At 40.1% G+C, this 14,292-nt stretch overlaps 1 protein-coding gene across 2 annotated transcripts in view; it reads left to right on the plus strand.

Annotated features, from left to right (window-relative positions):
* Positions 1 to 14,292, plus strand: part of BMPR1A (bone morphogenetic protein receptor type 1A) — a 215,010-nt gene that overhangs the window by 143,221 nt on the left and 57,497 nt on the right. For both annotated transcript variants that reach the window (XM_077454608.1, XM_077454610.1), the window contains exon 4: positions 11,090 to 11,252. In XM_077454608.1, coding sequence (XP_077310734.1) covers positions 11,090 to 11,252 — 163 coding nt within the window. The remainder of the gene's footprint in view (positions 1 to 11,089; positions 11,253 to 14,292) is intronic.

Raw genomic sequence — 14,292 nt, forward strand, 5'->3', positions numbered from 1 at the left:
TCAAGAATAAGGTGTTAACTTTTTGAGTTAATGACAGTCTTTTGAGAATAGCATACTTAGTTTTTTTATATTATCTGTTGTATAGAAAGTAGTGTGGTTGCAAGTTTTGCAAACAACAAGAATAGGTATTTCAGAAGTTTGTTCACAAAACATGGCTAGGCCTTTGCTAAATTTAAAAGGAAATGATGTCTTGAATGAGATTTCTACTTCTAATGAGTATGTTTAGTAATTTATTCCAGTAGCTAAAGTTATGGTTAATAATTCTAGAACTGAAGGTACCAAGGATGTCAACAGAAATGTCAACTGGGATATCAGTTGGGAAGATTATTTTGTTATTTTTAAGGTACATTGGGATTATAGTTTTTGTTTCAAAAGTATTAGTAAAAATAAAAATAATTGGTAAAAATAAGAATAAAATGGGTAAACACAGAAAGGATTATCATTCTAAAATGGTTTAAATTGATTAATAAAAATTATTTAGGAAACCATAATTTTTAAAAGAATTTGATACTTGTTTTCATTTTCTTTTATAGATATATCTTTCGTTTCTAAATTTAAAGAAAATGATTTTATTTTATTTTTTATTTCGTTTTTTAAAATTCTTCCATGACAATGCAACAAGCACAACTATATTTCTATTTGTTATTATTTTTTATTTTTTCAAAAGTTATTATTTTTTGATTATGTTATCAAGGACTATAATTTTTTTTGGTGAACTTGCATCAAGAGCGACATATTGATCGGTTGATCATTATGTGAGGGGGAGTTAGGATGTGCTTTTCATAAGAATTTTTTTATGAATTATCTGAATAATGAGGATAGTAATAAGATAATAAAAAAGACAAATAAGGTATAATTAGAGTATATGAAGAAAAGGATTTAAATGTGTCTAAACAAAGTTATTGTTGCATTTAAATAATTTTGGAATGTTTAAAAAAAAAAAAATAGAAAAAGTTGCTTGCTGGTCATGGATAGATGGATAAATAAATTGAAAAATAAATAGAATGATAGATAGATTATATAAAATATGACAATCAAATAATGGGAAAGTTTTTATGTATTTTGTTTCAAATCTGTATTAGGATTAGAATGAAACAAATTTATAAATTGATTAAGGAAGAAATGAAAAAAAGAAAAATTATGACAAGTATTTTTAGTCGGAAAATTACTTCTGGTTTATCTGATCCAGTGATTAGCTATGGTACATCTGGAGCAATTGATTCAAAATGTGTATGAAAGGGCCATAAATGAAGTGTGAGTGATTTAGGTAATATCTAAGTTGTGTGAATGTCATTTTGTAACCAGTTGTTCTTTATGACCAGAGTTTATGACTAAAGGTCAGTAGGTCAGTGGTTTCACAGATAAGAAAACACATATAGAGTGTGTCATATAATGGAACAGTATACTTGAAAAAAAAAAAAAAGATCATTTTTAAAGTAAGATCATAGATTATCCATAAAATATTTATATGATATGGTTAAAGTTATAAGAGTTTCACAAGAAGTTAAATACATTTATAAAGTTGAAAGAAAGAAATATTTAATATTACATGATTTAGATGGAGAATAAATTAAAATTAAATATAATTTCTCAATGGAATGAAATATTTAAAAAATTTTCATAGAAACATCTCAGAATTTTTGAAAATGTTTATGTACAATTCTGACTCACTAAAATGTATTAATGAGTATTGTATTAATGTTTATTGTATTGTTTGTATTGGAAAAAAGAGAATCAGAGACATTTATTATTTAAGATGAATGCACTTATTATTTGTTGAATATCGTGCATTGAGGGGGAATTGTTAAGAAGTTTTTGCGGTAATTAATATTTTAAGTAATAAGGGTTTCTGAAAATATATGTAAGTTATATGTTTGGTGGTGAGTGATGATTTCTGAAGGTTACACTACAGCAGATCATATAGAGAGGAGTGGATTTGCTGAGTAGGTATCTATTTTTGAGTTACTATGTCAGAACAATGGGTGGAGTTATGCTACTTATCTATAGACTGAACCATATTGGGTATATATGCAAATGTGGGAGTTATTAGGATTTGCTGACATAACATCTTGAAACAGTATAAGAATGGGGTAGGAGTATGGGAATGGCAGGAATGGTGGGATGAGAAAGGATTCTACACGTTGGAGAATGTAGATCAGAAAACCTATTCCTCCTTCTGAAGCCATCACCATGCCATATGTTACCAGATGTCAATCTTGTCTTTGCTTGTCTTTCTGAATAATAAACGAACTATTGGACGAACGAAGGATTCTTCAATTTCTACTCCTGAAAGTACGTTTGAAATGCCTTGGAAGGAAGACAGACTTTACTGATTCACATATAATACAAAGACTTTGCTATTCATTAAGAAACGCCCCTGTGAGTGAGTATGTAGAGTTGTATTTACACTACATTACATTTTACTTCTCTACATTCACTTTTAACAGCCACCAAAATGACCTGTGTAGGAAATGATGCATAATCATGAATTGTTAAAATATCAGCTTCAGGGAGACCACAAGCAATGTCGGTGACCAGTCTTGTCTTTTGCTTGTATTTTGGACATCATTTAGATCTTCTGAGTGAGGCTCAACACATTTGTTTTCCTTTTCCCGCAAATATAATAGATTTTTTTTTTTTTTTATTGTTAGCCATGTTTTTTAAAACAAGTTTTTTTGTTTGTAAGGGATCTGCCTTTTTTTACCTCATCTAAACTATTATGACAATTTGATCAAAGTTCAATCATTTGACTCTTATTACTATGAGTTATTTGCAAAACTGTTACTAAAAAATGTACAAAATAAATAACATTTACAAGTTAATTATTAGACATTTATATTTGACAAGCAATGTTTTCAAAACTAAGCTAAGATTTGTGGAGCGCTAAGGCAGACTTCAAGCCATTTTTAATAAAACCCTATCATTTTTCAGCTTGGCATTTACAGCATTTTGTTTTTTAAAAAGTCTGCTGCTGTTGAAACAGTAAATCAAGTGCAGTGGATTGTATCTTGTGTTCCATGGATGTGGTTATGGTGTTTAGTGACTACTTCTGCCTGCAGGTTGTCTCCTCAAATGCTCAGCGCCTGGCATAAGACTTGCATCCAGGGCCTGGTTTCTGTGTTCATTTAATTTCCAAATGAAACACTGTACTGAGTAAATGCTTGCAGCAGGAAAAGAATATCTTAAAATGGATTTGATGAGTATGTCTGGAAAACCTGCCTGCATATTCTCCTCTAACTGCCAAAGGGATTTGAGTCTGAAGTTCATTTTGTTTCTAGTCTGTACTTGAAACTAGAGAATGGAACAGTTTTCCACATGTTTTTTTTCTTTGCGGAATGGTCAAGGTTGGCAATGGTGGCAGGTATGCTGGTAAGAGCACGGTGTTGGTATGATGGCAGGTGCGGTACTGAAAACAAATTAGTTGGTATGGTAGGCAGGATAAGTGGTGAGGGCTGAAAGCTGGGGAAGTGAACATACTGGTGTGGATGCAGAGATCTGGTGGTGGCAGTATAGGGATGGGGGTGTGGGTTTCAGGGGATAGGGAGTTGATGAACTCTAGGGGAGGGATGGATGTGGAAGCAAAGGCCTAGTGTGGAAAGGGGGGGGGGGGGGTAGACATGGGCATTAGAGAGAGAGAGTATGGAGAATGTTGCTGGAACCCTACCGTTCAGCAGCAGCAAACCCATACAGACTTGTTTTAGTATCATGCAGTTTGATACAAATGCTTTATTTGGAAATATGGCCTTGCATCTATCGATTGTTACTGCTATTCCCATGCATGCACAGTTTTCAGCACGTCTATCAAGCATGCATGGTGGCGAGAACCCACAATTGCGTGGTAGTATCCAGTCTTAGGTCAGTGGTTCTCAACCTCAGTCCTCAAGTACCCCCAACAGGCCATGTTTTGGGAATTTCTCTTTAAATTTCTCCCTAAAAAAGCTGTCCAAAATACAAAGCCATTACTCTGATTTAAAGCAGGAAAACCTACAAACGTGGCCTGTTGGGGATACTCGAGGTTGAGAACCACTGTCTTAGGTCATTGCTGCAGATGCACGGGATCTTGTCACCAGTTGCTGACATCACACACCAGGTCAGTGCAAGTGTTCTATTTACAGGACCAGTGGAGACATGATGCTTAACTGCAATTTTGCAGCAGCGAAATCCCACGCATGTTCAGTAATGACCTCAGTGGTGGTTTCCTAATTACACCTTAACATCTGCTTATCTGCCATAGTGAGACATTAGCCTAAGGACATCTTTAAGAATTCGGAGGATAAAAATTATAACATTTTTACTTTCTTAGTAACCATATTCAATTTAAATGCCAACATATGTATCACTAAACTAATAGCCTAATACTTGTACTGTAATATTGTCTTGACCAATAAATTTGATTTTCAACCTAAAACTATGGGGGGAACTGAAACCTACATACGGTGCTTTAACTCCTTCTGCACTTAAACAGGTTTTCCAGCTTAAATTAGAGGGGCACAATTTTCAGATAACGTGCAAATAAACAAGTGCTCTGTTTTTTTTATTTTAGAAATTGCTAATATAGAAAAGAATACAGCCTTTAATGTCCAGATTTTAATGCAGAGGGGCTGTGCTGGCAAACGGCTCTCTCCTGTGCCCTCGCTGCTCAATAGATTAGAGTGTACAGGGCTAAGATGTTTTATAGTAAATTCTTAGGTTACCATATGTCATTTATACCCTGTATACCTTTTTGAAGAAGGCTTTTAGCAGACAAAATGATCAAGACCTTTTTCTGAAGGCTGTTCTGAAAGCTAGTTCTCCGATGCTCTCAATTATAGGAGCATGACACCATTGCCTGTCCAAAAGGACAGGCGATGGGCCAATATTTCAGTTGGACCATCACTATGATTGGTTGCCTTACTGGCCAATAGGAATTTACAGGCATGAAGGGTCAGGAAAGATTTGGTGCCATCAAAGTGCTGAAACTTTACCTATCAAGAATGATTTCAGTTGTATGGGCAGGAGTCCACTGCAGTTATGTGTAGTCAAATCCTCCTAGATTGTAAGCTCTAACGAGCAGGGCCCTCTGATACTTCCTGTATTGAATAATATTGTAACTGTCCTGTCTGCCCTACTGTTGTAAAGCGCTGTGCAAGCTCTTGGCGTGATATAAATCCTGTATAACAATAATAGATGCATATATGGTAAATAACCTGACAATGTTTTTCAGACACGCACATCTGCAGTATAGTGTTCTTGTTTTTGTAAGCCAGTGCTAGTAGTTCTCAACACTGGAAAAAAAGTGAGAATTCTAAAACCCCAATGTATTTCTAACCTTTTTAAAGCGGTAGTAAACCCGCATTTTTTTTTTTTTTTTTTTTAAACCTGCAAAGCAAAAGGCATAATGAGCTAGTATGCACCGCATACTAGCTCATTATGAAATACTTACCTTAGAACGAGGCCCCGACATCTCGCCCGATCCACGCCGAGGAAGCCGACATGCTCCCTCGGCGTCTCTTCCGGGTATCGCGGCTCCGGCGCTGTGAGTGGCCGGAGCCGCGATATCGTCACTCCCGCGCATGCGCGCGGGAGATTTAAATCCGGCCGGACGAGCGCTGCCGGATTTTCGCGGAGAGAACCCCCTTGTGCGCATGCGCCGCTGCAGTCAGCGGCGCATACCGAGGGGAATATCTCCTAAACCGTACAGGTTTAGGAGATATTTTTTTTACCTACAGGTAAGCCTTATTATAGGCTTTCCTGTAGGTAAAAGTTAAAAAAGTGGGTTTACTTCCACTTTAATATCTTACTCTACAGTACTTCACTTGAGTCTATTTTTTTTTATTACACTTGTATAGTGCAGCCACTTTATGCAGCACTTTTCATATATATATATATATATATATATATATATATATATATATATATATATATATATATATATATATATATATATATATATATATATATATATATATATATAATATAATTTTTATTTTATGGTAGCCTGAATTTATGGGAGGAGCCCGGGGGCTATTTAACTAGCCCGTTCGCCTGTGGTCTTTGTCGGTTTCCTGTGCGCGATACCTTTTACGTCAGATCTAGGACCGACTATTCGAGACTAAATGTTTGTGAGTGCCCACGTTTGTGAGTTCCCCTTTTCGTTAGTCCCGTCTTTGTGAGTTTGTGTTTCGAATTCTGTGGTCGTAAAGTTCCCCGTCCATGAGTTTTCGCATTCGTGAGTTGCCTTTCGAGATTCGTAGCACTCGTTACCGAGTCGTAGTTATCATACAACGTATTTGCTTCGGCTGTCGCAGGTAGGGCTTCGATTCCATTTTTTCATTTCATGCACTATAATTTCCATGTCACTAAACTGGGACATCCAAAACTCACAAATTACTCACAAACATTTCGTAATCATAACGTGTAACTCTCACCCACAAGTATTTGCAACCAAACACCGTTTGTTACCATGCTTCACAAGACTGCTCGTAGTTGCTCGCTTGTGACACACCGGTCGATGCCACATCAGGCATTCATTTCGCAAACACTTCATTTCAAATCTTTCGAATCTTTCCTAATTATTCCTAACCATTTCAAATTGTTTCTAGTCATTTCCAACCATTTCGAATAAGTTCTAAACCTTTTGAATCATTTCTATTAATTTCAAAGCATTTAGAACCATTTCATTCATTTCTGTCACATACCGCGCTCTGATTCGAATTCAGTCACATCTTTGCTGCACCGATTCGTTCCGGTGTGCTCCAGTGGATCTCTGCCTCGCCTAATTTCAGTACATGCTCCAGAGACGGATTCATTTGTTAGTCGTGGGTCCAGTTACTGATTCCTGTCTGACATGGCATATCATTTCTTGTCACATATTACGCTCCGACATGAATCGCGCATCTACGCACTAATTTGTCTCGGCGTGCCCCAGGTTGTTTGGCCTCATTTCAGTACATGTTTCAGAGTCCGGCTCGTTGTCAGTCGCAGTTGTGGCTCATCGATTCGTGCCTCTGTCATGGCGATCATTTCATTCATTTCATAATTTCACTGTCTCGTGCCGCGTCCCTATTCCAATCCAGTAGCATCCACCATGCACCGATTCGTCCAGGCATGCCCTATTTGTCTTGACCTCTTTTCGTTCTGTGCTCCACAGTCTAACTCATCGTTAGTCACAACATACCTAATTCTTGCCTATATCACGGCAAAACATTTAATTAATTTCACACACTCATCGCTTGGAGTCGAATCCACTCAAACCAGCAACGCATTGATCCGCACCCGTCATTTCAGCCTTACGGGTATAACTCAAACGATTCATATTGGATTAATTTCATACACTCCACAATCGCATTGTATCAGATTTATCGCTTACAGCCAATTCATAGGATTCATTTCATACTTGCATCCGATTCATATCGGATTAATTTCAGACACATCCAAGTACAACTTCGTGATTGTTGCAAGCACGCATCCAATCACAAATGTCTTGCAATCACCGCAAACACACACACCCAAGCATAACTCCCTGCAATCGTGGCAGACTCACATCCAAGCATAACTTCTTGCAATGGTTGCAAGCACACATCCAAGCATAAACTTTTGCAGTTGTCGCAAGCAAGCCCCAGGCACAAACTTATTGCAATCATTGCTGGCACGCAGTTCTGGCTGGCTCAGTGCATTGCTCTGAGTAAGGCCTGGATACTTTCCTAATGTACGTAATATAATGGGGTACTATATTAGAGGTAGGTTGATCCAGGGAGAAATCTGATTGCCTCTTGGGGGATCAGGAAGGAATTTTTTCCCCTGCTGTAGAAAATTGGAGCATGCTCTGCCGGGGTTTTTTTTTTTGCCTTCCTCTGGATCAGCTGTGGGCGTAGTGTTGGCTGTGTTGGGTTGTGCGATATTTTGTTTAATTGTTTGTTTTATTGTGGCGGGACTGGGTGGACTTTTGTCTTTTTTGACCTAGCTAACTATGCATCCTGGCAACTTCTTGAAATCATTGCAAGCACGCATCCTGGCATAACTTCTTCAGTCTTCGCAAGCACATGCAGTCATACTTCTCAAAGCCACTACGAACACATCTCCAGTGACATTAAGCACAACACTTGCTGTCGTGGCTAGGCACACAACTTAGCATAACTTGTAATTGTTGCAAGCACTTTTTGGTGGCACCCAACCAGCCACACATCATTTTCAGCGGTACCCATTTGGCCACTTGTCCCCAGTGGCATGTTCATACGAGCCACTCGCCATTCCTGTCTGTCATTTCTCCCTTAGGACAGTTGAGTTCAGCTTCCGTTCTACACCAGATATCAAGTTGCCACACGCAGCTGGCTTCTTCTTGTAACACTATTAGGCTATATCTAGCCAGCGTCCAGCGTTTCTATCCTTACAGGACCCCGGTGAGCCGTCTGTTTATGGCCCATACAGTAAGATCCCCTCTACCTGGCATCCAGAAGCATCAGCCCGTAGCTAACGCTAAACGCTTGACCATCACAACTGCCATCTTTAGGGACATGTAAAATATCCTCGCACGCCAGCCTCCCCCTTGATAAGCTGACCCTATCAGGTGAGTTTTCCAACACTTCACCCATACATAGGGGTGTACCAAGAAGCAGCTTCAGTCTGTTTTGAGAATGCTCAGTTCTGCAATACGGTCATTCCCCAAGGTTGATCTTTGTCATGCTTCCTGGTCTTCCCCTCTTCCTGACACAGGACCCCTATCAGATCCTTAATCTGGACGACGCGGACCTATCCATGTCGGAGGTTCCATACTACGTAGATCAGTATATCAATGTTCATACTGTCTATCTCGCCCCTATCCCCCAAGGTAGTGACAGATGCAGCGATCATCACAGGCTTCGCTTCAATTTTTGGCCACCATTGGTATACAGGACCATGGCCTCCAGAAATACTCCTAAACCCCGGGTTTACCCGGATTTCCTCCCTCTTTAGCTAAACCCCGTCATGGTAGCTCTATCCCATAGTAACAGCCGCACAGCTCTGGGGTCATTGCCGGACAGGGCAAACTATGGCCTTCACCACCGACAACCAGGCCAAAGCAGAGTTTATTGTAAAGACAGGTCTAAATCCCTCGCAGTCATGTCCTTCCTGTGTAGGCTGGTACAGCTGTCATTACAAATTCAGTTCAAAGTTGACTGTACATTGTTCCCGGGCAAACGCAATCTCGCAGCAGATGCGCTGTCGCTTTTAACTTCACCTCCTTTGCACAGGTGCCAGGAGCCGATCCAGTATCGGCCACTATCCTTGCTTCGGTCTCAGCTAACCCATGATTAGCACAACATCTGCAAACAGCGACCCAGCTCATCAACGTCTCACTCTCTCGCAACACCCTCAAAGCCTACGGCTTGGAGGGCCTTCAACAATTCCTGACACCACTCCTAGGAAACTTCAAACATCAAGCAGATACGGGCCTTTATCTCATACTGTCATACCCAGCTGGCCCTATCCCACAACACTATTCGGTTATACCTAGCCAGCTTCCACCATTTCTTGTCTTTGTGGGACCCCGCAAACCTTCCTTATTCACGTCCTACGCTATTCGAGCCATGCTAAGTGACGTCCAGGAACTCCAACGATGGTCAGCGCCAAATGCTTACCCAAACGGGTGACATCCTTAGGGGTATGCCGACCATCCTGACTACCTCTTTGGTCTCTCCCCTAGCATGGTCCTACAAGCAGCCAGGTGTCGGACTCCAGTCCCCTTCTTCCTTTCTCGTCAAGCCCTTGAGTACCGGTCAGTTTATGAAACACATGAGGGTACTTTACGCAACTTTCACCTAAACCCTAGCCAGTACTCCGTCACTCCTTCCGCATTGGGGCAGCCTCAGCAGCATCCCATCACGGGGGGCCCAGACCATGTAATTGAAAGGCTAGGCAGGTGGGAGTCTGCCTACTTCGCCCGGTACATCCACAATCCGCAAGTGGAAATGTCTCAGGCATTTACTAAACTCACTAAATGATCAAACTCAATTTATAAAGAACTATCCCCTACCGTAATGTTTTTGCCCCCTTATTTTGGTATACCATACATTAGACCAAGGCACACTTTCGGGTCCATTTCATGTGGTAAGTTTCATGTTGACTCTGTTATTCTTATTCGTATCGGCCTGAATTTATGGGAGGAGCCCGGGGAGTGTTTAACTAGCCCGTTCGCCTGTGGTCTTTGTCGGTTTCCTGTGCGCGATACCCAACCTCCCATCCCCTTTTTAGGGCATTTCTCAACATATTCATAGTCGCAGATTAATCATTTCATTTCATACTTTAATTTCTTATCTAGGGTATGGCCCCTTATTTTCGTATACCGTACAAAAATATACCGTACCGTACATTAGACCAAGGCACACTTTCAGGTCCATTTCATGTGTTAAGTTTTATGTTAACTCGGAATGTTATCCATATTCGTATCGGCCATAGGGCTCCAAACCATAAATATTTTATTTTTTCTCTGTGTATATGTATGGATAGAGATTGTGTGTGTGTGTGTGTGTGTGTGTGTGTGTGTGTGTGTATCTCTATATCTATCTTGTCTTATCTATCACATCAGTCTCTGCCCTCAAGGAGCTTACACTCTAAGGTCCCTAGCATACATTCATTCATGCATATTCATAGTAGGGTCAATTTACACAGGAGCCATTTAACCTACCAGCATGTCTTTGGGGTGTGGGAGGAGACCGGAGCAAACCCACGCAGAATATGCGAACTCCAGGCAGGTAGTGCCGTGGTTGGGATTTGAATCGACGACCCCAGTGCTGCTAGGTAAAAGTGCTAATCACTGTGCTGCCCGTCTAATTCCTAAACCCAGACATGCTTTTAAAGCTGAATTGAGGGATAAGCAAATATTGTCTAAATACAATAAAGTGTATTCTTGAGTCTTGGTGTGCTTTGTGTATGTCTTCACAGTATATGCATTAATCCAGTGTAAAACGATCTAGGAGCTTCATGTAATCCATACATGGATTGAAATTCAATGTGCAGGTAAGCTGGTTGTACACAAGTGGATCTATCAGTTGACTTGCATAACCTGCCTGTTGGTTTGTGCCACTTTTTTATTTTTTTTTATTTAAACATACAACCATTTTTCCCTCCATAGGTCAGAATTTGGACATTTTTCCACATAGGACTGGAACAAAATCAAACTCGGACCTTAAGAAGCTGGAAAATGGGGTGACATTAGCTCCAGAAGACACACTGCCCTTCCTAAATTGTTACTGCTTTGGATACTGTCCAGAAGATGCTACAAATAACACTTGCATGTAAGTTTATACCTATCTGTTCATTGACGTGAAAATTCAGTCGCTTTATAAGATCATCAAATTCTAATGTTATCATGGAAGTGTCACTTGACTAGTATCAAGGTTGAATGCATTTCACAATGCCAGGTTGGGTACTCTTAGAAGGCTTCTTAGTGACAAGGTGTTGTTCATTGTACTTTAACCTGACTACCTTTTATTTATGTCTCTTTGCATGGAATACTTTCCTGTATGCTGCTTGGGAATGATTGATTTAAGAGGTCTGCATAAAAGGATTGCAGGTAACATTGATAGGCTGTGTTAAAGTGGGGTGCCCCTTTTAAAACAAAAATTAAAAGTCAGCAGCTACAAAACTGCAGCTGCTGACTTTTAATAATTAGACACTTACCTGTCCCAGCATCCAGCGATGCGGGGGAACGAAGCTCCACTCGTTCCCAGCTCCGCTCGGCGACGCTGGCATTCTTACTGTGGGCACCCAGCTATAGCTTCACAGCCGGGCACCCACTGCACGTGCGCGAATGGCGCCTTGCGCCATGATACCCCGCGCAGTCATCTGGGACCTATCACGTGTCCCAGATGACTGATTGCGTTGAGGGGGAAGTGACGGGTGCCTGGGCACTGCAGGAGGCAGACTACGAGAGACCCCCTAGCAATAGACGTTTAGAGGTGTTTAATTTTATTTTTTTCAAAAAAATATTTTTAAAATTTTTTGGAATTTTAATATAACACCACTTTAAGAATATTTGACCTGCAAAATTGCAGGCTCAAGACTTCACAATCTCAGAATAGGTTGCCCAGTAACAGAAGATGTATACTATCAACCACTAATAATAATTATTATGTTTGTATTTGGTATAACAAGTAGAAAGGATTTCACGAATGCTGCGCACCCACCCTAAAAATGTGTTTACATTCAGGATGGTGCTGCTATAAGTCAGCAAACTGAAAAAAATTGTTTACAGCACACGCATACAAAAAAGACATTTAAATCCTGCAAGGCCCTTTAAAACACCTGAACATATTCAAAAATATGGGGATTTGGTTACATCATACAGTGCTAAGCACACTACTGTGTCAAAGTACCCCATTATCAGTGGCTCCTACACTATTCATAGAGTGAAAGGTCCTGCATCTCAACCATGGGAGACCAACTCCTCTTCATGGGAGATCTATAAGGACTCCTCCTACAACTAGGGGTGCAACGGATCGTCACCGATCCGTGATCCGAACGTCTCACCCCGCTCGGATCATCACACGCCAAGATCCGCGGAGCGCTGTTCTGTGACAATTGCAGTCACAGCCATCCCTCCATATTCTGCCAATACTCTGCAGTACCTTGCAATGCCCTGCCACTACCCTGCCAATACTCTGGCAATTCCCTGCCAATAATCGGCGATACCCAGCCATGCTCAACCAATATTACATTGGGGGAGATGACGTGGATATTACAGTGGGGGAGTTTGTGGATATTGTGGTGGAATTTTCACAGGTTTTTGCAAATTCAATTATTTGCTGATACGAAAAATGATCTGATCCGTGACTCTGATCCGGGGAACGATCCGATCCATGAGTTTTTTGATCCGTTGCACCCCTACCTATAACACAGGTGGACACTAATAAGAGGTAATAAAAGGGGGTAGGGTGCTCCGCAGTAGTGGTATAAGCACTATATGGCCATATGGTGTAACCAAATCCCAATATTTTTGAATATGTTCAGGTGTTTTAAAGGGCCTTGCAGGATTTAAATGTAATTTTTGTATGTGTGCCCTGAAATCTGTTTTGTTCAGCTCACATATGTGCCGGCCGCTCTTCGTTCTGATTTCACCCAAGCTTAGCCAGTTGGATATAATTGACCGCATGCAGGTTGATCTGGACTTCCCCCTCCTATTTCAAGGCAGTGATTGAAACATGTTGGGTTTTCTTAGGTGGCAGTATTTGCGGTTTTGAGTATCGCAATTACATACACAACTTGTTTGGAAATCTGTGTAATAAACAGCAATAGACAACGATTGTTTTTATATGGTTTTAGGACACATGCACATTGAAGTGACAGAATCATCAGAGCATTGAAGTGACTGTCAGAAGTATGAGGATGATATATAGTATCTTTTATTTCTGTCACGACCCTATTCCAGAAAGTTGGGACACCGTGTAAAATCTACATAAAAACAGAATGTAAATCTCATAAACCCATATTGTATTCACAATAGAAAACACAGCAAATGTTTAAATTGAGAAAATGCACCATTTTATAATGAAAAAACCTGGTAAACTAATGGCTGCAACACTTCTCAAAGTTGTGACAGTCATGTTTACTACAGTGTAGCATCACCTCTTCTTCTTTCATTAACAATGTACATTTCTGGGAACTGAGGAGACCAGTCACTGGCATTATGGGAGAGGAATGTTGTCCCCCTCCTTGTCTAATTTAGGATTCTTACTACTCAACAGTTCAGGGTCATCTTTGTTGTATTTTTCATTTCAAGGTACGCCAACTAATTTTAATTGGTGAAAGGTCTGGACAGCAGGAAGGCGAATGAAGCACCCAGACTCTCTTCCATTATGGAGCCATGCTGTTACCATATATGCAATATCCTGAAATAGACCTCTTCTGATTGGGGGCATGTGCTGCTCTAAAACCTAAATATGTCTTGCAGCATTGAAAGAATGTCACATTTTGTTCGTTTGAATACAGAACAGTATTCCGCTCTGCAATAGAGCATTTTAACCACTTCAGCCCCGGACCAATTTGCAGCCAAAAGACCAGGCCCCTTTTTGCGATTCGGCACTGCGTCGCTTTAACTGACAATTGCGCGGTCGTGCGACATGGCTCCCAAACAAAATTGGCGTCTTTTTTTTTTTTACCACAAATAGAGCTTTCTTTTGGTGGTATTTGATCACCTCTGCGTTTTTTATTTTTTATTTTTTGCGCTATAAACAAAAATAGAGTGACAATTTTGAAAAAAATGCAATATTTTTTACTTTTTGCTATAATAAATATCCCCAAAAAACATATTTTTTTTTTCCCCTCAGTTTAGGCCGA

This window comes from Lithobates pipiens, unplaced genomic scaffold (assembly GCF_037356315.1).
Source record: "Lithobates pipiens isolate NorthernLeopardFrog02 unplaced genomic scaffold, aLitPip1_a1.2 Scaffold_25, whole genome shotgun sequence".
In the NCBI taxonomy this organism is placed as follows: Eukaryota; Metazoa; Chordata; class Amphibia; order Anura; family Ranidae; genus Lithobates; species Lithobates pipiens.